The sequence below is a fragment of the Podarcis bocagei genome, assembly GCF_964188305.1.
Source record: "Podarcis bocagei genome assembly, chromosome: 9".
In the NCBI taxonomy this organism is placed as follows: Eukaryota; Metazoa; Chordata; class Lepidosauria; order Squamata; family Lacertidae; genus Podarcis; species Podarcis bocagei.
Genome location: NC_138134.1, coordinates 2,204,168 through 2,226,278, shown reverse-complemented (window position 1 = coordinate 2,226,278; position 22,111 = coordinate 2,204,168). Strand labels below are relative to the sequence as shown.

The 22,111-nt window shown below is 41.3% G+C and overlaps 1 protein-coding gene across 6 annotated transcripts in view; it reads right to left on the bottom strand.

Moving 5' to 3' along the window:
• The window catches only part of PEAK1 (pseudopodium enriched atypical kinase 1), an 81,103-nt gene that overhangs the window by 23,909 nt on the left and 35,083 nt on the right, over window positions 1-22,111 (bottom strand). For 5 of the 6 annotated variants that reach the window (XM_081207571.1, XM_081207566.1, XM_081207569.1 and 2 more), the window contains exon 2: window positions 7,802-11,024. In XM_081207571.1, the coding sequence (XP_081063697.1) occupies window positions 7,802-10,971 (3,170 nt within the window). In that variant the 5' untranslated portion in view covers window positions 10,972-11,024. Of the gene's footprint in view, window positions 1-6,872; window positions 7,019-7,801; window positions 11,025-22,111 lie in introns of those variants that run through there. The other variant, XM_081207570.1, reaches the window with a different exon arrangement.

The window sequence follows — 22,111 nt, the reverse complement described above, 5'->3', positions numbered from 1 at the left end:
CTGGTAGCATCACATTTATCTTCCCTCACCCCCCTGCGTCTTCATCAAGTTTCTTGCAGGTGACAAATAGGTCTGTGGATAGACTCCTCCAATGAAGTCTAACCTTAAAAAAATCTGATCCAGCCAAAATATACAAGAAACTGGATAAAACCTGAGAAACAGCCCAACCTCAAAGTTCCACTCCCTCCACAAATATGCAGCACGAGGCATATCCCCTTTATATATAAACAAACATTATATATAATGCATATCCCCTTTATATAATCCACCATTGCAATGATGGGCAATATCTTCAATTTATTGCTGGCCAAAGTGTCTTATGGCCATATGAAAAAATACCGAATGCTATGAATCGCTCAAAGTCCATCTTGACAAAGGCATATTCTTAGCCCAACATTGATGTAAATTTTAAAGTTACTATCATAAACCCTAAGCCTTGGATCAAGTGGTAAGAGCAAGCGTTTTACAGTGAATAAGGTATTGGTTGTGGACTCAATACTTGGATTCAAACTTTTGTTCATCATGAGCTTATTGAACAGTTTGGGAAAATAACTCTCTGTTAATGTACCGTATTTTTCGTCCTATAGGGTGCACCGGCCCATAGGACGCACCTCTTTTTTTGGGGGGAGGGAATGAATAAAAAATGTTTATTCCCCGCCCCAGCCACGGCTGCAGCCCCAAGCCTTGCGGACACCCGCCGGAAGCACGGGGAGCCCTCCGGAGGGCGCCCCGTGCTTCGGGCTGCTGCCCGCAAGCCTTGTGAGCCCGCGGGACCTCCCGCCGGGCTTGCAAGGCTTGCGGATAGCTTCCTGAAGCCTGGAGAGCTAGAGGCATCGGTGCGCACCGACCCCTCTCACTCTCCAGGCTTCAGCGAAAGCCTGCATTCGCCCCATAGGACGCACACACATTTCCCCATTCATTTTTGGAGGGGAAAAAGTGCGTCCTATGGGGCGAAAAATACAGTAACTATATCACAGGGTTCCTGTTAGGACAAAAAGGAATAACATCATGCACCCCTCCATTATCTCTATAGAAAAAAGGAGAGATACATTTATATTATAATATTGTTCTTGATGTTTGTTGGCTATTCCTCCTGAAACCACGTATGCAAGAGAAGCACTGATTGACTGAGAGGAGGGGGAGGTAGTTAGTTCTGTTAGTGGAATAGATGACCTTTGATCTCAGACAGACCTCAAATGCTCAGTCTTCCTAGAAACAGTAGTAAAGAAAAGGTTCTTGGTACAGAACTAATATTATTGTGTCATCAGCAACCGACAGACTTCTCTCTTCATTTGCATGTTTGAAAGTGACAAGGCTTCAGTGAAGACTTCAGAATGCGCAATGGCAAAACTTCTGCCTGCCAGAGTCCTAAATACATAAAGTAGCTGCAGGGATGACAGCAGAAAAAAGCAGGAGCCAAGGAAGAGGTGGGGCGAGGACCTTTGCTTTATTGCATTTGTTGCCAAACCTGCTACCCCAACTGAAGTGCTAGCTGGAGGGAAGGGCACTTGCTCGGCACCCTGCACATGTTTGCTACCCTTGCTCCTTCCTAGGCAGTTTTCCAGTCATCTGTGCTCTTTCCCTCCCCACATCCTACAAGATCATGAGATCTATTGAGAGTTTGGGCAGGCATCTCCATTGCCAAGTCCTGCAGGAGCAATCCGCCCAATACCAGGGCAGTGCATGTCACATCATACGGCCCCAAAGATTGTATGTGATGGGCCCAATCACTGAACCAGTGAACCAGTTACCATTTTTCTTCCTACATTCCACCTCAAACCAGCTGACGGTGGCTTGATAAACCACAACCAATGTTCTATCCTGATCCAGAGTGATTTCCCCCAAATCTGCTACAATGTACAAAGGTTTTGTGACAATTGTCACAGGTTTCTAATCAGACTAAGCAAAAGGATTTCCAGAAGGTAGAAAGTTTTAAAAGGTCTTTTAAAGTCTCAGTTCTGCATCACTCCAGCCACCCCTGGTCCCAAGTCAAGGACTCTCTTACTATCTGACTGCTAAATTGTAATATTCTAGTTCTTGTGCTAATTAAGCCATATGGGTTACATAGGCACAGATTTTGCTTAAAACAGGATGGCAAATCCTAAATCACAGTCTAAAACAGAACATGAACACCATCTAAATCTGCATTTTGTTTCTACAAAATGTAAACATGATTAAAAGGGCACTTTGGGGTCTGTGTGTGGATTCTGAGTTCATGGACAAAGGGAGGATTCAAGAGAGATGCAGGGAATTTCTCTTGCAATTGCTAAGAGGAGGGTAGTTACAAAAGCCCTTGAGAAGGAAATAATACATGGAAACTGTCTACTCCGCTCTTTAAAAATCCCATCGCAGCAGAAATTAGCATCTTTCCAAACCTTCAATTAACAGTCGAATAGTCTTCAACTACAGATGGTGACAGCAGTCATGAAATTAAAAGACGCCTGCTTCTGGGGAGAAAAGCAATGACAAACCTAGACAGCATCTTAAAAAGCAGACATCACCTTGCCAACAAAGGTCCATATAGTAAAAGCTATGTTTTCCCAGTAGTGATGTATGGAAGTGAGAGCTGGACCATAAAGAAGGCTGATCGCTGAAGAATTGATGCTTTTGTATTCTGGTGCTGGAGGAGACTCTTGAGAGTCCCATGGACTACAAGAAGATCAAATCTCTCCATACTTAAGGAAATCATCCCTGAGTGCTCACTGGAAGGACAGATCCTGAAGCTGAGGCTCCAATACCTTGGCCACCTCGTGAGAAGAGAAGACTCCCTGGAAAAGACCCTCATGTTGGGAAAGATGGAGGGCACAAGGAGAAGGGGACGACACGAGGACAAGATGGTGGGACAGTGTTCTCGAAGCTACCAGCATGAGTTTGACCAAACTGCGGAAGGCAGTGGAAGACAGAAGTGCCTGGCATGCTCTGGTCCAGGGGGTCATGAAGAGTCAGACACGACTAAACGACAAAACACCAACAGTCTCCAACAGCTTTTGTTGACATCATGTCAGCTGGGGCGCCTTTTCACTTTGACCCAATTGTCTGAAATCAAAGGAGATCCACAGCAAACATGGTTGTTCTGAGGCATTCTCAAGAATGGAGTCCCAATAAAATCCAGCATCCTGCCTCCCCTTTCCTGGCAAAGTATTCCGTCTACTTAGTACTCCGTCTAAGACCAAAGCAGGCATTTAAAGATGTCTGTGGGTTCACGTCACACCCTCCAACTTCACCAGAGGTTTTAAGGGGAATGCTAGCCCCCAACTGTCCCTCCATATCTCCATTTAAGCCCCCCAGGGCTCCAGAGAGCCCAGGGGAATGACTTTCTGTGCTTGCTACCTAATGAATTGTCAGTTATTTCTAAAACAGTAACTTATGCACACAATCTTGCTCTAACCAACCTGTCTGAGATCCAGGTTTTATAAATGACTGAAGATTTACCTATGAAGCTGGAGGAACAATCAGAAAGGGATAGGAGGCAAAGATTTTGGTCTATGAGGCCTACCGGAGAATCAGGAAGAGGGGGACATGGTTCAATTCATTATTGACTGGCTATTCTCCCTGAATTTTAACATACCACTGTCCTCCAATGACACAGAAAGAGGACATGGGGGAGGCAGAAGCAGAACTATGCTAATTTGCTTTGAACACTATAGGCTCAAAGGCTCAATTTTCAGAGCACTACAGAATGTTAGAAACCTAATATATGGTGAAGCTACCACTGAAATATTCCAGGATATCAGCCTGGCCACAGCTCTCCACCCTTACACATCAGCACTAAAAAAAGTGGGCACAGTATATCGACGGGGCTTCCTTTTAAAGTTGATAGTCCAGCACAAAGGCAAAACACGGCTTGTGGGTAATAACCAGCAGCCTGACAACATGCTGAAAGAGCTCCAGTCCCAAGCAGCAGATGGCACTCCCCCCCAGCACCTCTCCTCAGCTCAAGTCTGCAATAGCACCGTCTCAGGCTGGACAATCAAGAAATGCAGAAAGAAGGAAGGCAACTCCAAGGACAAAGTAAGAAATTTGTTTTGTTTTATTTCCTTATGTGTGAAAAGGATCTGGACTCTGCTCTAACAAGTGCAACAGTAAATGGTAAGAGCCCTTGTCCCAGGCTGGGAAGAGAAGATGTGAAGATTAGCAAGAAGCCCCTGCCTGTTCCGCTAATTGATCCTCGGTACCAAGGGAGGAATCGCCACCACTCCTATGTTCCTGATGGCATCCAGGAAAGCCACCTGAAGATTTGTGTACATAGCTTTCAGTTTATGTCGTTTAATTTTCAAGTTAGAAGTGATGTCTATGATATTTACCTCTTGTTGTGATGTATTCCTTTTTTATGTGGTAGACCAGAATTGTTTGTTATTGGTTCTGTTTTGTTTACTCATGGATGTAATGCTATGAAAACTCAATAAAAACTGACATGATTGCCTCAAAGCTAATCCAAGTACAGTCGTACCTTGGTTTTGGAACAGCTTAGTTCCCGAACGTTTTGGCTCCCAAATGCTGCAAACCCGGAAATGACTGTTCTGGTTTGCGAACTATTTTTGGAAGCCGAACATCCGATGGGGCTTCTGATTGGCTGCAGCTGCTTCCTGCAGCCAATCAAAGTTGTGCTTTGGTTTCCGAACATTTTGGAAATCAAACAGACTTCCCGAATGGTTTCTGTTTGACTTCCAAGGTACGACTGTAAGACAAATTGTGAAGGCTGCAAATGTTAAAGATTTGCAGTTTACATTTCACATAATTTTTTTCCCTTCCCCCAAAGTAGCAATGAATGGAAAAAAAAATCTGACAACTCAAAGTATAACAAATATAGCATACACAGGTAACAAAACTTTATGGCAAGAATATACACCCCATAAATATAAGTGCAGTATCATGAGGTTATTCAGTTCTGATTCTATTTGCACAGATAATAATTTCTAGAAATAAGTTACTTCAAACACTAAGCATGCAATACTATATACATTTACTCTACTGGGTTCATCCAATTTAGGATGGAAAATGCTCAAGCATATCTCAGTGTTTGTACTGATATTTTAAGGTTAAAAATCAGTTTTAAGGTTAAAAACCAGTTTCTGTGATGTCTTATTTCAGTAAAACATGGTAATTTAAATTACCATTTCCAGCGGGGTAGTTATGTTAGTCTGTTGCAGCAAAACATAACAAAGAGTATTGTGACATTATAATGACTAACAAATTTACTACGCCACAAGCTTTTGGGGACCAGAGCCTGTTGGGAGTGTTGTGGGTATCAAGGAGTTAACACTGTGTGAAGTGGAAATGCTGACTCAGGCGGTATGAGTCAGCATCATGAGTGGTGGGGCATTGCCTAACTGATCTATAGTCAGTTAGGATAAATACAGTGGTATCTTGGTTCCCAAACTTAATCCGTTCCGGAAGTCTGTTCTAAAACCAAAGCATTCTAAAACCAAGGCACGCTTTCCCATAGAAAGTAACGCAAAATGGATTTCCAGACTTTTAAAAAAACACACCCCTAAAACAGCAATTTAACATGAATTTCACTATTTAACAAGACCATTTTTGGGTTAGGGTTAATTTTAGGATTGGGTTGGTGTTAGGGTAAGGATTAGAATTAGGGTTAGGGTCAGTGTTGTTTTATGTTTTCTTGTGATTTTGATTCACTTGTGGTTGGTTTGCTTTTTTCAGTTTGTGGTGTTGCTGCTTTTTCATGAGTTGCAACTTTGTTGGCTTTGTGGTTTTCTGGATAGTTTCAGTTTTAATTTTGATTGCCAGCTGGGGAGCACAAAGCCTCCACTTCCCAGCGGAGAGATCCCTGCCCCCACTCCTGCTTGCACGGGAGTAGGAGCTGGATGGGGCCAGCGGCGGAGGAAGCCACTCGGGTGCCTGGGGTGGTGCGCCCAGGGGTGTGGCGCACTGTGGGGCCTCTGGAGTCTACCTGCCTCCTCCCACTCAACCGCCCTACAGCTGGGGGGGGGGGAGGCAGTGGGTGGACCATTTGGGCAGCGCGGAGCCTGTGTGCGCTCAAGCCACCGTGTCTCTCCAAGGAGAGACCCCCTGCAGGTCCCGCGGTGAGTGCCGCCTGGCATTTTGTCACCCCCCCCCCTCAGTGGTGACACCCAGGGCAGCCTGCACCTACCGCATCCCCTTCCTCTGCCCCTGAATGGGGCAGCTCAGCTGAGGAGCGCCTCCGCTTCCCAACTGAGAGATCTCCGCCCCTGCTCCTGCTTGCACGGGAGTAGGAGTTGGATTGGGACTGCTCAGCTGGCGAAGCGCAGGCTCCATCACTTTTCCATCACTGGCTGCGTTCACCTCAATAGAGAAGTTTAAAGGAGCATCGTGTGGCAATGTGGAGAGAGCCTGACAGCTGCCTCAGCATAAGTTTAGGGGCTCTCAGATGCAGCTGCTAGGCTACCTCCACCTGCGCCACCCCAGCAACTATTCCGCCTGGCTGCTTTCAGGTGGTGCAGGGGCTCTGATGCTGAGGTGGGGGCTCCTTTAAACTTCTCCCCTCAAAGGAGAAGTTTAAAGGAGCCCCCAGCCGAGAACCCCTCATTGGAAAGTGTGACGGAGCCTGCACCTCCCCACCTGAGCAGTCCGATCCAGCTTCTACTGGATCTCTCAGCTGGGAAATGGAGGCTTTGTGCTCCCTAGCTGAGCTACCCCATCCAGCTCCTACTCCCATGCAAGCAGGAGTGGGGGCACTCAAAACAGAAGTGTGGCACTAAAAAAGAAAGTGTAACACTCAAAACGGAACAGTTTGGATTCCGAAAAAAGTTCGCAAACCGGAACACCTACTTCCGGGTTTGCAGCATTCAATTTCCAAGTTGTTCATGAACTAAGCTGTTCAAAAACCGAGGTACCACTGTAGGTATGGCTGACTCCCCCTGCTGGCTTCTCCTGTGTATGTGATCCCTCCTGTGTATGATGATTCCTGGATGTAAGAAGATTGCTTTATGATGATGCAAGACTGCAAATTGAAGAAAGTCTACTTGAAATACAGCTTGACTCCTGAGTGCTTCATGGGGTACTTTCTGTCAGTCTGAATAGTAATAATAATTTAACAATAATTTTAGGCCACTCTGGGTGGCTTCCAGTACATATAAAAACATAATAAAACTACCAGGGACAGGGCTGCCCTCAGATGTCTTCGCAACAGAGCCCACTTCATCAGATGCAAAGCCTCTTTATACATTTGATGAAGTGAACACTAATCATGGAAGCTTATAACATAATAAATTAGTCTGCAAGGTGCCAAAACTCATGGTTCCCGCCACTCCACAGCAAGTTAGGCCACGGTTCTGCTCCCTGTGTACAGACAAGAAAGAGGCTCTATATACTGATGCATAGACCCCTGCCATTTAATCCTTCATCACCATCATCATCATCTCGCTGAGAAAATTAACTGACACACTCCTCACCATCCTCCTACCCATGTTGGGCCACTACACCTAGCTCTCTTAGGAGCACCGTGTGTGCTGGGGTGCTTCTCATAAATAGCTCCACATGCTGCACTGCACCTGATGTGAGGCTGGCATGAAAGGGGAGGGTTAGGGTTCCATGTGGAGTCTCTCTGCACTTTATTCTCCATACACAAATGGAGTTTTAGGCAGCTCCACCAAATCTACTGAACACTGGTGTGAAGGAACACAGTGTTAATAAATAGATTCCCAAAAACTTTGTGGCATTATCATTAATGGAAATAGCTGTCTAATGAATTGTAAACATTATGTGTACATTTATTTAGCAGCCTTTAAATTTCTCACTTTTGGAAATATATAGCAAGGTGCATAAACTGTCAAGTGAAACCTTTATCTATTTTTACCTGAGAATTTCCTTTGGAATATTAGGTGGTGAAGAATGGCTCTTTTCTTCCAATACCTCTGAAGACTTCTCCCTCTCGTCTCTTTCGGATACCACAACTTCAACTGCTGGCTCTACTTCAGTCTTGTTTCGATCAAATTTTGCCTCCATCTTTGCTTGTTCACATTTAAACATAAACACAATTGAGGGTTTCTCACTTGAATCTGATGTGGACTCACTGAACCAATTATGCCGTTGAACAGGGGGAGGGGGAAGCATATGAATGACAGTTCCATCAAGACCCACCAGCTTCCCCTTTTCTCTTTCTCTCTCTTCCTCATCATCAGTCTTTCTGCGACGAAAGAAGCTCTTGAACGATATCCAACGCTTGGGCTTTGCATCAACAGCTCGTCTGCCTTCGGAATGCAATACTGATTCAGCCTCTGTTGATCTTATGGGGCTCGTGGGTTTGGTCCAATTGCTGAAATGTCTTTGCAACACTTTGCTGGCATGATATGGTGAAGACGTGGAACGAGGAGGAGGAAATGGGGGAGTCTGTTCAGTTTTGGGATTTGTGGTATTCTGGGATGCAGCCACTGGCTTTGAGGAATAGGCAACTAGTGACTTGGACAGGGTTTCCTTAGGCACCATTTCTGTGGAATTTCCTGCTTCACTCTCAGGACTCGACTGTGTGGTAAAGAGAGATTTGGGCCGCACTGGGACACTTTCACCTGTGTCTGCATCAGGAGGCAGAGAATACAATTCTTCCGCACTGCAAGACTTGGGTCCAGTCTGAGGTACTTCTGGGGGAGACTGTGGAGGCTGGATAGAAGCCACAATTTGTGATAGTACTGTACAGGCATTTTCCCTACTTCCACTACATATCTCCTGTGTCTCTTCTGTTTTGGCCACAGGATCATGAAGAGTTCTTGGTATTTTTGTTGGGGAGCTGTGATCAGAGCTTTTGGATGAAGTCAGACCTTTGCCAAGACAGCTGTTGAACTCCTGAACCTTCTGAGCCACAGAGCCCAGTCTTCTCTCAGAGCTATTAGTTAACCCTTTAGCCTGGGAGAGTTCAGTAGATTTGCTAGTTATGTTTTTCAGAGCGGCATTTTCTGTTTCTATTTCTTCATATGTGTGGCTGATGACACTTGTGGTTTTATCTTTTACAGAGAGCTCTCCACTAGTCCCTAGAAAACTTTTATAGATTGCTAAATTGTCATATGCATTGGGATTGATTACAATAGGAACTTTGATTGCATTCTTACAACTTCTAGCATATGTTGGCTCATCATGAATAATGATTGGGAAGGGTGGCATGCCAGCATTATTGTAACTATTGAATTTTATTTCAGACAGGTTAGGAGATTTAACAGGGATTGTTTTTGTAGAAATATTGGTTGATGTAGGTGAAGCAGGAGCAGATTTGTGAATGTTCTTCCTCAAAGGTACAGAAGGTCCTGGTGTGTTGGGAATTAGTTCCACTTTAGGAATCTTTTGCCGTGGGCTTGTACTGGAAGTCCAAACTTCCTGGTATCTGACTGCACTAGATTTTTTAAGATTGGTGTTCACTTGCCCAGATGATACAGAATGAGGCGCAACCTTTGTACTTAGAGTATCATGTGAATTTGGATTAGATAGGGTACTTTTTGAATCACAGCTTCTCGTTCGATTCTCTGTACATTCATGGGTCATGGCTGCTGATACATCCACAATAGTGTATGGCTTGCATATGGGTTGTTCCATGTTTACTACCCTATAAGGTTTTGCTTGTTCTTCAACGGGGAGTAAGCTTGCAGCTGATGCTTGACTTGGCATACCTGAAGGACTACAGCATTCTTGCTTATCACTTTGAACAGCAATCTTGCCATCCTTTTCTTCCAACCTAAGGGCAAGCACAGCCTTATGAGTCTCCAAAGTTTTGGTAGCAATTTGAGGGTTTTTAGTTACAACTGTCAATTGCTGATCATCACAAAAGCTTTTATATTCTTCCTCAATTAATTTGATATCTTTAGGAGTGCTAGGAGATAATCCACCATTGCAGAGCTTTTGAGAAGAACTGCTTGCTGTCCCAGAGCGAGACTCTTCAGTCAAAGAAGAGTCAGGAGACATGGAATCAGAAGACACCATGCTTTGCATGCTTGCTTGCCCATAAAGAATCACAGTGTCATCTCCATAACCATTCAAAATTTCATCATAGCTATCATCATAGTCCACAGCACAAATCCTCTGGAGAGACTTGTTCCTTAAAGGCACTGTGTTCCATTTTTTGTCAACACAAAATCGGACAGGTGATAGCGTATTAGCCCTAAAGTTAGCAAAGCGTGGCTGTCCCCTCATGCGAATTTCCATTGCCAGCAGCTCTTCGTCACTTTCATCCCAGCTCTCATGGTCTTCATGCATATTGCCAAAAAGCAGATCCTCCTCACTCTCATCCTCACTGGAGAATTCTGGGTAACAGAAACGACCACCTTCATTACTTATTACATCAGTGCTTCCACTCAGAACAACATGCTTATTTTGCGAATCCTTCATGGCACCCACCATGCAGCTTGGAGGGACCTTTCTTTCTAATGACTTTTTATAGCAATTGTTTATTCTTCCCAAGAATGCTTCCCTTGAATTAATTTCATTTCCTGTTAGAGAAGACGACGTGTCCAAGCCTGCAATTTCCTTCAACATTTCTGTCAGTCCATTATTGTTGCTTGGAGCTTTACCTACACCATCACTATTCCCATAAGGCCTATGAACATGACCATAACCTTCAATTTCTTCTTCATTATTATTATTGTTATGTGGTGTTTTTTTCAAGACAGTCCTATTTTGGTTCCAGCCTGCAATTGGCTTGTTCTCGCAAAGATCTTGTGGGCTGACCTCACCACATATACCCTGTCCATCTACTGTCATCATGGTGGGTTTCACAGCTATAGTGGGTTTTTTTGCTACAGGAGGTCGAAAATTTCCTGTATTTTTAGTACGTTGGTTGTTGCTGTGACTTGCATTGATTTTCAGATTTGTAGAGACGAGAGGTTTTTCAGAAGCTGGAGGCAGTTGGTGCAAGTTTTTTGGCTTGAAGCAGTTTTTACATTCACCAGGTTTCCAGACATGTTCAGTGAATGCATTGCAAGCAGACATTTTTCCCAGGGCTAAGCACCTGACTCTCAGAAGTTGTTCAATGCATGGTAAGATCATTTATTTGTTATCTTGCTTGTTCATCTTGTCTGTGTAATCAAATCCTGGTCATCCTAAAAAAGAAGAAAAAATGGTCATAAATGATCAATGAGAAGTTAGTTCCTACTCAAGAGGTTATGTCTCCCAACCTGTAGAAGAAGGAACTTCAGAAGTTCTATTTACCCTTCCATCTTTCACCCAAACTTACTTCAGAGGGTTATCGTGAGATGAAACAGGTATAGAGAACCCAGAGAAAGGGCAGGATAAAAAAATGTGTTTTATTATAGGAACAAACCATCACTTTATCAGCCTTCCCTAACCTGACATGACCATGGAATACATAATCCCAGCAAGAAGTACGATTTGATAAACTAACACTAGTTAGTTAGTTAGTTAGTTAGTTAGCCTATAGTGCAGATGGTACTTTAAAGTAGTCACTACTTTAAAGTAGTTACTGTACCACTTTAAACAGTTATGGCTTCCCACAAAGAATCCTGGGAGCTGTAGTTTGTTAAGGCTTCTGAGAGTTGTTAGGAAACATCTACTCCCCTCTAGGAGCTATAATTTTCAGAGTTGCTTAAGTCAGTCCCTCCTTCCTAGAACTCTGAGATTTGTAGCTAAGCAACATTGTGTGTTGTGTTGTGTGCTTGCTTCAAATGCAACCACATGGAGGCTGTTCCATGTGTCAACTATCTGTATGAGGGACACCCATGTAGTACCAGTGATTTTCAACCAAATCATTGTCTCCTCTCATTTTGCTTCTGATCACATGATTAAAAATGCTGAAACTACATAAGAAGCTGTTTATACAAATATATATTGGATGGAGCAGCCTACAAGCAAGTTGTCTTTTAAGCAGCTGCTCACAAAGCAAGCTGCCTTAGAGAATAGTCAATCTGAAAATTAACTGCAATTTGTTTTTGTAATGACTAACCTCAAAGGAAAAAACCAAACATCAACTTATTTACGTCTAGAATTGTGTGGAAAAACAGAAATCTGCTTGATTGATTTGAATGAATATCACTTGAGCAGAGAAACTTTATTTATTTAGTGAAAAAACTATTCTGATGTTGATTTAGTGGCTGTCTCCTTGTGTGTGGATGTTATGGAATGCACACAAATTTACTGTAAATTGACAACTACATTACTAAATTGGATTTCACAAAATACAATACTGTTCAGAATATAATGGCAGTTGGCCTTTATCACACTGTGGCATGCAGCAAGTACAGGTAATGAAATCAGGTACTTATCTGTCACTCTGCATAAATATGAGATTGCTTTATAGTAAGTGATACTGTTAATTTTTATACTCAATAGGTAACCACTCCTACCAAACACCAGATGGAGCTGCAGTATAACACAAGATGAATGTGGTGGTTCCCTCACTGCAAGAAGTGAAGCTACAGAGAACCAGGCAGAGGGCCTTCCTGGCAGTAGCACCCTCCCTGTGGAACGCCCTCCCATCAGATGTCAGGGAGATAAAGAACTACACAACTTTTAGAAGATATCTGAAGGCAGCCCTGTATCAGGAAGCCCTTTAATGTGTAATGTTTTATTATGTTTTCACATGTGTTGGAGGCCACCCAGAGTGGCTGGGGCAACCCAGCCAGATGGGCAGAGTAATAATAATAATAATAATAATAATAATAATAATAATAATAATAATAATATCACATGCAAGCCTTGGTTCACTATTTCATAAACAATCTTATAAGACAGTAGAACATGCATACTACTTTTAGCTGTTGCATACAAGATAATATTGCACACAATTACTGTATAAAACAATATGAATATAAGGTAGGCAAGTATGTTCTATATATTCTTGCTTCAAAAGTTTAAATTTAAGAAATTGCTTCCCAAAATATTGACGATAATTAGGAAGATAGTTGAGAGTAATATTACTTTGGCTATCACCTGCTTTCAAGTAGCCATTGAAAAGCTTTTATCTGTTTAAAGCAGTGTCAGGAGACTAAAATGTCTTAGAAAATACACTAGCATAACCACCAAAGAATTTGAGTTCACAAGGTTTTTAAAGGACTGGTTGGCTTATATGTATGTGTTCTTTGCCTTGATAAAGCAGCCTTTGCTTCAACATCTTTAGAACCACTGTTTTCTACTAATCAGACTGTGGCAAAATGATGCCTTCCATTGGACTACAAATTTTAAGACAGGTGCAAAAACTTACGTCTTTTATGATCACCACGTTAAAATAGACAAAATATGTGTATTATGAGCAATGGGGTGTGGAGAGAGTATAGGATTATTTTATTATTAGGCTTTCTGTCAGTATGCCTTTTACCATGTTTTTACTATGTTTTTATCATTGATGTTCTGTAATGTGTTTTTAATGTTGTACACTGCCCTGGGATCTTTTGATAAAGGGTGGTATATAAATTGAATAAACCATAATAAATATTAATTAGTTTATTTTTGGGTTGCTGTTTTGTTAATGTTACAATTGTTTTATAGATGCTGCATTGATTTGTTAATCATAAGACTTTTGCTTTAATTGTGATGTTTAACTTATTTTATAGTTGTTGCTTTGTTAACAGTGTTTTTATACATTGTAATTGTTTCACTGATAATTTGTTAATTACTCTATATGATTTATGTTGTATTGGTGATGTTCTATTATGTTCTGTCATGTTACTGTTATTTATTATTTGTAAATTGCTTTGGGATTCATTTGAATGAAAAGCGGCTTAGAAATATAATAAATCGGATCAAACTGCTTTCTCATGTCTAGGTGCCAAACAGTACTAAATGAATTGAGACAGACAGGAGAGAGGACTTAAAATCAGAGTCAGTTTGTGGGATGAATACTCTTTATGAACACCCTTTGTTATTCATTAGGTGCCCTAATTTCAGTGGTGCTGATAGAATATTTCAAAGTGCTTTAGTTTTATAGCATTAAAAAAGCCTATTGGTATTATAGACAACGGAAGACACTAATGAATTAAATAACCTGAAGGCTGGCAGAGACAGCAAAAGAAATCCCTTGACAGTCCCCTTTGATGACAAACTTCCCTGTTGCTCAAAAGGGTAAAACCAGTTACAAGCAAGCAAGCAAGTATACAGCAAAATAAGAAATAACCTATTTGCAAACAATATCCACATGAATGTGGTCAAATTGTAATAATGCACTGCACAAAGTATAAGGATAGGTGTGTAGAGAACAAAAATTTAAAATTCTTTCATTGGGTTATTGGACCTTTCAGTGCATTAATTTGTGAAAGTTTTTTGTGTAGATTTTATTAACTCTAATGTAGGAAAATGTAGTCTTCCGAGACAAGAGTGACCTATGGTTTTGAATACCAAAAAAAAAAGTAAGATTGAGGAAAAAGTGAATACTGATATTTTAACTTCTTCCTGTGATACTAAAGACATCAAGGCAAAAGCTAGGGGGAAAATAGCTTCATTATATCCAGGACACACACACACACACAGAGAGAGAGAGAGAGAGAGAGAGAGAGAGAGAGAGAGAGGGGAAGCCTGAAATCTCCACTTGCTTACAAGCAATTTCTTATGTTCACTTCTCTAGGTATTAACAATTTGTCTAATGAAAGAGATACATGCAGCCTCTTTTTTCTCCTATGTATTTCAGGCACTATTTCTTTGCTCTGGCAGGTCCTCTTCAGATGTGTGCTGTCTGAATCACAATGAAGACCTCCTACACTAATACTTTATACCAACATAATCCAGTTAAAAGGAACTTAATTGGTGTGCACTATTCCCTGCAATTTCAGCATTCTAAAAATGAATAGTCTCCATAAGTACCAGATGGTGACATGCACTAATTAATCAGGCCAGCTCAATGAATGAGCCTATTAAAATGAATGTACCTATTAGGCATGTGTTTTCAATGCTCTCTGCTGCAAAAGCCTCCCTTTAAATGAATGCCTGATTCATTTAGTGAGCAATATAGACAAGTGTGTGCTACAGTCATCTGAGTGTGCAATGGCGCCAGCCTATCAACTGCCTTTATATCATTAGATGCTTCGTGTCAAAGCATGGTTTATGTTGTTTTTCTTCTACTGGGAATGTGGAACACTTATCGTTTCACCTGTTTGGGAGGAGTTTGCCCACTATCAGCATACTCCAGAATGTGCTGCAGGCACCACAGCACAACCCTGACAGCTCTTCATAGAGCTAAGCTAATCATTATTTCACAGCAATAGGAGGCAATTGTGAGAGTTTTGCCTTTCATCAGCACTTCTAAGAAAAAGAGAAACCAAACTATGTTTCACCATACTGCATTCAGGCCATTACAAAATAATCAATTAATATTTGCCCATAGAAAAAGCAAATATTGTAAGAATGTATCAATCACAAAAGGGTGCATAAATGTAAACGTCCTTGACAAATCTTCTCAATGCCTAATTTATACTACATGCATTTCATTCTATGATCCACTTGCCTTCTATCAACAAACACTTTGGGTGTTACCTACAGAAGCTTTGTGAAAATTGTTTTCCATGCTTGCAGATGTTGTTGAAACCAAAGGGTACTTGTGTTTCCAAAAATGACCACATTCAGGAGCTCTCCAGATTGACTGAGAACAATGTGCCTTGATATGCTCAGGTGTTTTAATAAAGAATAAATGATTGCATGGGCCACAAATCACTCCAGAAAATCACTGACATGAATATAAATATAGAATATGCAATGGTGAAGGGAATATAACTCATGCTGATGCCTCTGAAGTAAGCTACTACATTTATTCCTATGCAGTGTTCCAAGTGGGGAAAATGTCTAAATGCAACTCATAGGAGCCTTCTCTTTATAAAATTCATTGAATAATTTCTACATTCCTATGGCTAGAGCAGGCAGTACTTTGGGTGATATCCAACTTAACTGGTCTACTCTGAGTATGACTAATGTTAGGTATCACCCTTTGTATTTAAATGCTATTTACACACATCAGTGTCATACTAAGTTGTTATATATTGTTAACTAAACTAACATACAGTACATAAACTATTACAATTTCTTCCATTGCTTCTGTTATAAAACTGAGCTATAAATAGTTATAACTATTGCAGAGAGGAAGAAGAACCAGTGAATTACTTCTTTTTAGATTATTAATAAAGGCTAACATTAAGTGAATGGGACACGAGTGGCACTGTGGTCTATACCATAGAGCCTAGGGCTTGCCGATCAGAAGGTTGGCGGTTCGAATCCCCACGACGGGGGTGAGCTCCCATTGCTCGATCCCAGCTCCTGCCAACCTAGCAGTTCGAAAGCAGGTCAAAGTGCAAGTAGATAAATAGGTACCGCTCCAGCGGGAAGGTAAACGGTGTTTCTGTGCGCTGCTCTGGTTCGCCGGAAGCAGCTTAGTCATGCTGGCCACATGACCCGGAAGCTGTATGCCGGCTCCCTCGGTCAATAAAGCGAGATGAACGCCACAACCCCAGAGCCGTCCGCGACTGGACCTAACAGTCAGGGGTCCCTTTACCTTCACATAACATCAAGTAAAGTGGTAGGAATAGGAAAATGAAAATGCTTTGCATATATAATGTTCAGGATTCAATCCCTGGTATCTCCAGGTGCCAAGAAAATAGCTCTGCCTGAGACGATGAATAACCACAGCCAGTTGGGATAGACAAGACTGGGGGAGATGGGCCAATGATCTTACAGCACAAGGCAGCTTCAAGGACCTCTTCTTACAGACGGGGGAAAGCCATTACAGAATGGAAGCAGAGAGAGATGAAAGAAGGATTGTTGCTTATCATTAGAGGTGTAAAGGCCCAGGGGGGAAAATTGAAAATATTCAGAGGGAAGTTTGTTCTTTCCCCCTTCAAAACCTTTGTCTTTTTCCAGGAAAAGAATATGTATTATGAAATGTGAAAGAGCAGAGAAGCTTGTTTCAGTCTACACAAACCTTCAATTCTTAGAAGTCCATGATAAATATTATGACAAATACGAAAAAGCTGAATAGTTCAGAAAAGAAGAATGATTAAATTTCATGTAACATTCATTGTCTCTCCCTTGCCACACTTTTTCTCTGAATATTTCATGTCTGCTTGATACTGAAAGACTGAAAATTAAAGTTTTCAATATTCACAATACTGTATTTTTTGCTCCATAAGACGCACCTGACCATAAGACGCCCCTAGTTTTTAGAGGAGGAAAACAAGAAAAAAATATTCTGAATCAAATGTTGTACTAAACTATTTAATAACCTACTGGTGTATCATAATACTATTTCAACCATGTAAAGTGAACAGCAGTCAACAGTGGCATTAAGAACCATCACTGTCATTAACAAATGAAGAAACTTTTAGAAGACATCTGAAGGCAGCCCTGTTTAGGGAAGCTTTTAATGTTTAATAGGTTATTGTATTTTATTGTTCTGTTGGAAGCCGCCCAGAGTGGCTGGGGAAACCCAGCCAGATGGGCTGGGTATAAATAATAAATAATAATAATAATAATAATAATAATAATAATAATAATAATAATTTATCCCTTAGTAAGGGGGGCAGGCAATGGAAATATATGAGCTTCCCATGTTGAGTCCCTTAGATCAAAGGACTATATGGTTGGCCCTACACAATTATTTTAATAAAGCCAAAAGAAGTGGGACTTTCTTCCTTTTTGTTCCTTGCCGAGAGCTCTGGGGGCTTTCATATTTGGGAGGAACGAGGGAGAAATCCGATTCAATTCCCATTTAAAGTCAAACCTACCTAATTGACACCTTCGTACACAACACAAGGACCAAACCACAGCCACATTTCAAATTTCCCATTTCTGCAAAGGAAGGCACTACTGTCCCAGCAAGACCAGTGGCGGAGGGAAGGTCTTGTGTGGTGGCACGTCGCCTGTGGGGATGTGGGACGTCACCCACACGAGCATCGTCCCAAGGGGGTGGTGCGCATGTGCCCATCAAAATGGGGGGGCCAAGCACGGGGGAGGAGGGATTACATGGCTCCCACTGTGCTTGCTTTACACCCATGTAAGCGGCTCTTGTCCCGCTTTGCTGCTTTAAAGTGAGCCATGGAGGAGGGAAGGAAGGGGAGCCATGGCTCCCGTCCATCCCTCCTCCGTGCAGCATTTGCTTCATAAGATGCACAGACATCTCCCCTTACTTTTTAGGAGGGAAAAAAGTGTATCTTATGGAGCGGAAAATACGGTAATTTTCTTTTTTTTCTATACAGTGGTACCTCTGGTTACGAACTTAATTTGTTCTGGAGGTCCGTTCTTAAGCTGAAACTGTTCTTATCCTGAGGTGCGCTTTTGCTAATGGGGCCTCCAGCGTGCGATTACCGTTTGCATCCTGGGGCAAAGTTTGCAACCAGGAACAGCTACTTCCGGGTTAGCGGAGCTTGTAACCTCAAGCGTTTGTAACCAGATGCATTTGTAACCAGAGGTTCCAGTGTAAAGCTGATGGTTTTCTCTGTTTTTATTGCCCACTCCTCATAAACTGGCAAAGCCACATAAGTGCTAGGTTCCTTCTTCAGTTCAGAAGCTTGTAGCTCCATTTGCAATAATTCTTTAAAAAAAAGGAAAAGAAAGAAATCCAATTCACAATTATTGTCTGAATAAACTGTACTTTAGAATGTATGAACCCCCTGCTGGATCGGGCCATTGACCCATCTAGTCCAGCCTTCTATTCTCACAGTGGCCAACCAGATGCCTGTGGGAAACCCTCAAACAGGACCTGAGTGCAAAGGCCTTCTCCCCCTCCTGTGGTTTCCAGCGACTGGTCTTTAGGAGGAGACTGACCACGGAGGCGGAGCAAAGCCATCATGGCTGGTAGCCATGGATAACCTCTATGTGGATTAGATATACACAAGGACTAAAATGAGTTGCTAGGCAGTAAAGACACCCAGTTACACGTGCCTACATAGAAATGAGACCAGGCACTTCAAAGAGTGAAGAGTAAAAAGGCACTTCAATACAGCATGGCATATTCCCGTGCCCAGATATACAATTTCCTGACATAGCTTCCACGGAAATCCCTTGGAACATTTTTAAACATACTCCAGGGCACACATATTCAGCTCCTTCAAGTGCCAGCTAAGTAACTGCATGCTGACTGGGAAGATGACAAGTTTTTTTTTTTTTAATAATATTTTTTATTTGCTTTTTTTCCAAGGTCAGAATACATCGTCAATAACACAACAAAAGCGGTTTTACAGAAAGAAAGAAAAAATTAAATACAAGAAAATTCACTTTTCCAAATCATTTTTCATAATCAACTGGACTTCCCCACATCTTCCATCCCCTGTTTTCTTTACAATAAAAAAAATAAACAGCAAATTGATACCTTGTTTCATGCGTTTTTGTACTTTCATCTAATTATATATTCTAAAATTTGAACTTTTCACAATCATAACTTAATTTCCATCATTTTCAAATCTCAATACTGAAGCATGTTTTTCCCAAAACTTAGCAAATTCTCAACATTCATATAACTTATAATGTTTTTGTAGATAGTCTTTAAATTTTTTCCAATCCTCTTCCACTGCCTCTTCTCCCAGGTCTCGGATTCTGCCAGTCATTTCGGCTAGTTCCATGTAATCCATCAGTTGCGTATGCCACTCTTCCAGCGTGGGTAGCTCCTGTGCCTTCCAATATTTGGCTATGAGGATTCTTGCTGCTGTAGTTGCATATAAAAAGAAAGTTCTATCCTTCTTTGACACTCTCTGGCCTACAATGCCCAGGAGGAAGGCCTCTGGTTTCTTATGGAAGGTATACTTAAATACCTTTTTCAACTCGTTATAAATCATTTCCCAAAAGGCCTTCACCCTCGGGCATGTCCACCAGAGGTGGAAGAATGTTCCTTCAGCCTCCTTACATTTCCAACATTTATTATCAGACAGATGGTATATCTTTGCAAGTTTGACTGGGGTCATGTACCACCTGTACATCATTTTCATAATGTTTTCTTTTAAGGCACTACAAGCCGTAAATTTCATACCGGTGGTCCATAACCTTTCCCAGTCTTCAAACATAATGTTGTACCCAATGTCTTGTGCCCATTTTATCATGGCTGATTTAACTGTCTCATCTTGAGTGTTCCATTTAAGCAGCAAGTTATACATTCTTGAAAGCACTTTCGTCTTAGGTTCTAGTAGTTCTGACTCTAATTTTGATTTTTCCACCTGGAAACCAATTTTTTTATCCTTTTTAAAAATCTCTAGAATTTGGGCATAGTGAAACCAGTCTCGCACCTTTCCTTTCAATTTTTCAAAACTCTGCAACCTCCAAGTATCACCGACTCTTTCTATTATCTCGCAGTATTTTGCCCAGCCACTCTCCATGTTAATTAATTTTCTGGTCTTAGCCTCCATCGGAGATAACCACCTCGGGGTCTTATTTTCAAGTAAGTCCTTATATTTAGTCCAGACAATGAATAAAGCTTTCCTGACAATATGGTTTTTGAACAATTTGTGCAACTTTACCTTGTCGTACCACAAATATGCATGCCACCCAAAAGCATTGTTAAACCCTTCCAGATCTAGGACATCAGTGTTTTCTAACAAAAACCAATCCTTCATCCAGCAGAAGGATGCAGCTTCATAATACAACCTTAAGTCTGGCAGGGCAAATCCCCCTCTTTCCTTTGCATCTGTTAGTATTTTAAATTTTATTCGGGGCTTTTTGCCCTGCCAGACAAACTTCGTAATATCCCTCTGCCACTTTCCAAAGCACTCCACTCTGTCCACGATCTGAAGGGTTTGAAACAAAAACAACATTCTTGGCAATACATTCATCTTAACTGCTGCAATTCTTCCCAACAAGGAAAGTTTCAATCTTGACCAAATTTCTAAGTCCTTTTTAATTTCAGACCAACATTTTTCATAGTTATCTTTAAACAAATTCAGATTTTTCCCAGTCAAATTAACCCCCAGGTATTTCACTTTTGTAACCACATTTAGTTCTGTTTCCTTCTGGAACCCATCTATTTCTGAAGGTGTCAAGTTTTTTGTCAAAACCTTAGTTTTTTGTTTGTTCAACTTGAATCCCGCCACCCGACCAAACTCAGAAATTAGTTCTAAAGCTCTTTTTGTACTAGGTTCTGGCTCCTGTAATGTCAAAACCAAGTCATCTGCAAAAGCCTTCAGTTTATATTGTTTTCCTCCGACCTGTATTCCTTCCACCTGCTGATCCTTCCTAATCAAGTTCAGCAACACCTCCAGGACAGAAATGAATAACAAGGGTGATAAGGGGCACCCCTGTCGTGTCCCTTTTTCAATTTTGAACTCCTCTGTCACCACATTGTTTACTATCAATTTAGCTTTTTGTTCTGAATAGATTGCTTCAATACCATTTTGGAACGCCCTTCCCACTCCCATCCCTTCCAAGTTTTCCTTCATAAATTTCCAAGATATATTGTCAAAGGCCTTCTCAGCGTCTATAAAAATCAAAACTGCTTTCGTACTCAAATTTGTCTGTAGTAACTCCAAAACATCAACGATATTCCTGGTGTTGTCAGACAAATGCCTACCAGGGAGAAAGCCTGCTTGGTCCTTATGAATTACTTCATTTAAAACTTTTTTTCAGTCTATTTGCCAAAATATCAGCAAAAATTTTGTAATCCACGTTTAGGAGTGAGATGGGACGGTAGTTCTTAAGTTGAGTCTTTTCAGATTCCAATTTTGGTATCAAAGTGATGAATGCCTCTTTCCACGATTCTGGTGCCCCCTTCCCTTCCATAATTTGGTTACATACCTCCATTAGTGGCTGGATCAAATATTCCTTCAATGTCTTATAATATTTGGAGGTAAGTCCATCTGGGCCTGGGGATTTGCCTAATTGCATATTCTGAATGGCACTTTCAATTTCCTGTTGTGTTATTTTGTAATTCAGGGCTGTTTGTTTATCTTGTGTTAGTTTTTGCAGGCCATGGCTTTTTAAAAATTTGTTTATCTCAGTCTCTACTTGGGGTCCTTGGGTAAACAATTTTTTGAAGTATCTCTGGAAACACTTTCTGATTTCTTCTGGTTTCTGAATACATTCTCCTTCAACCTCCAGATTGGTAGCAAAGTTCAATTTTTGTCTCTTTTTCAGCTGCCATGCCAGCAGCTTCCCACATTTATTTGCCGATTCGAATGATCTTTGTTTCATCTGTTTAATTTTCCATTCAACTTCTTGATTTATCAATTTCGTATATTGTGCTTGGTAGAATTTTATTTCTCTTAAAACTTCTTTT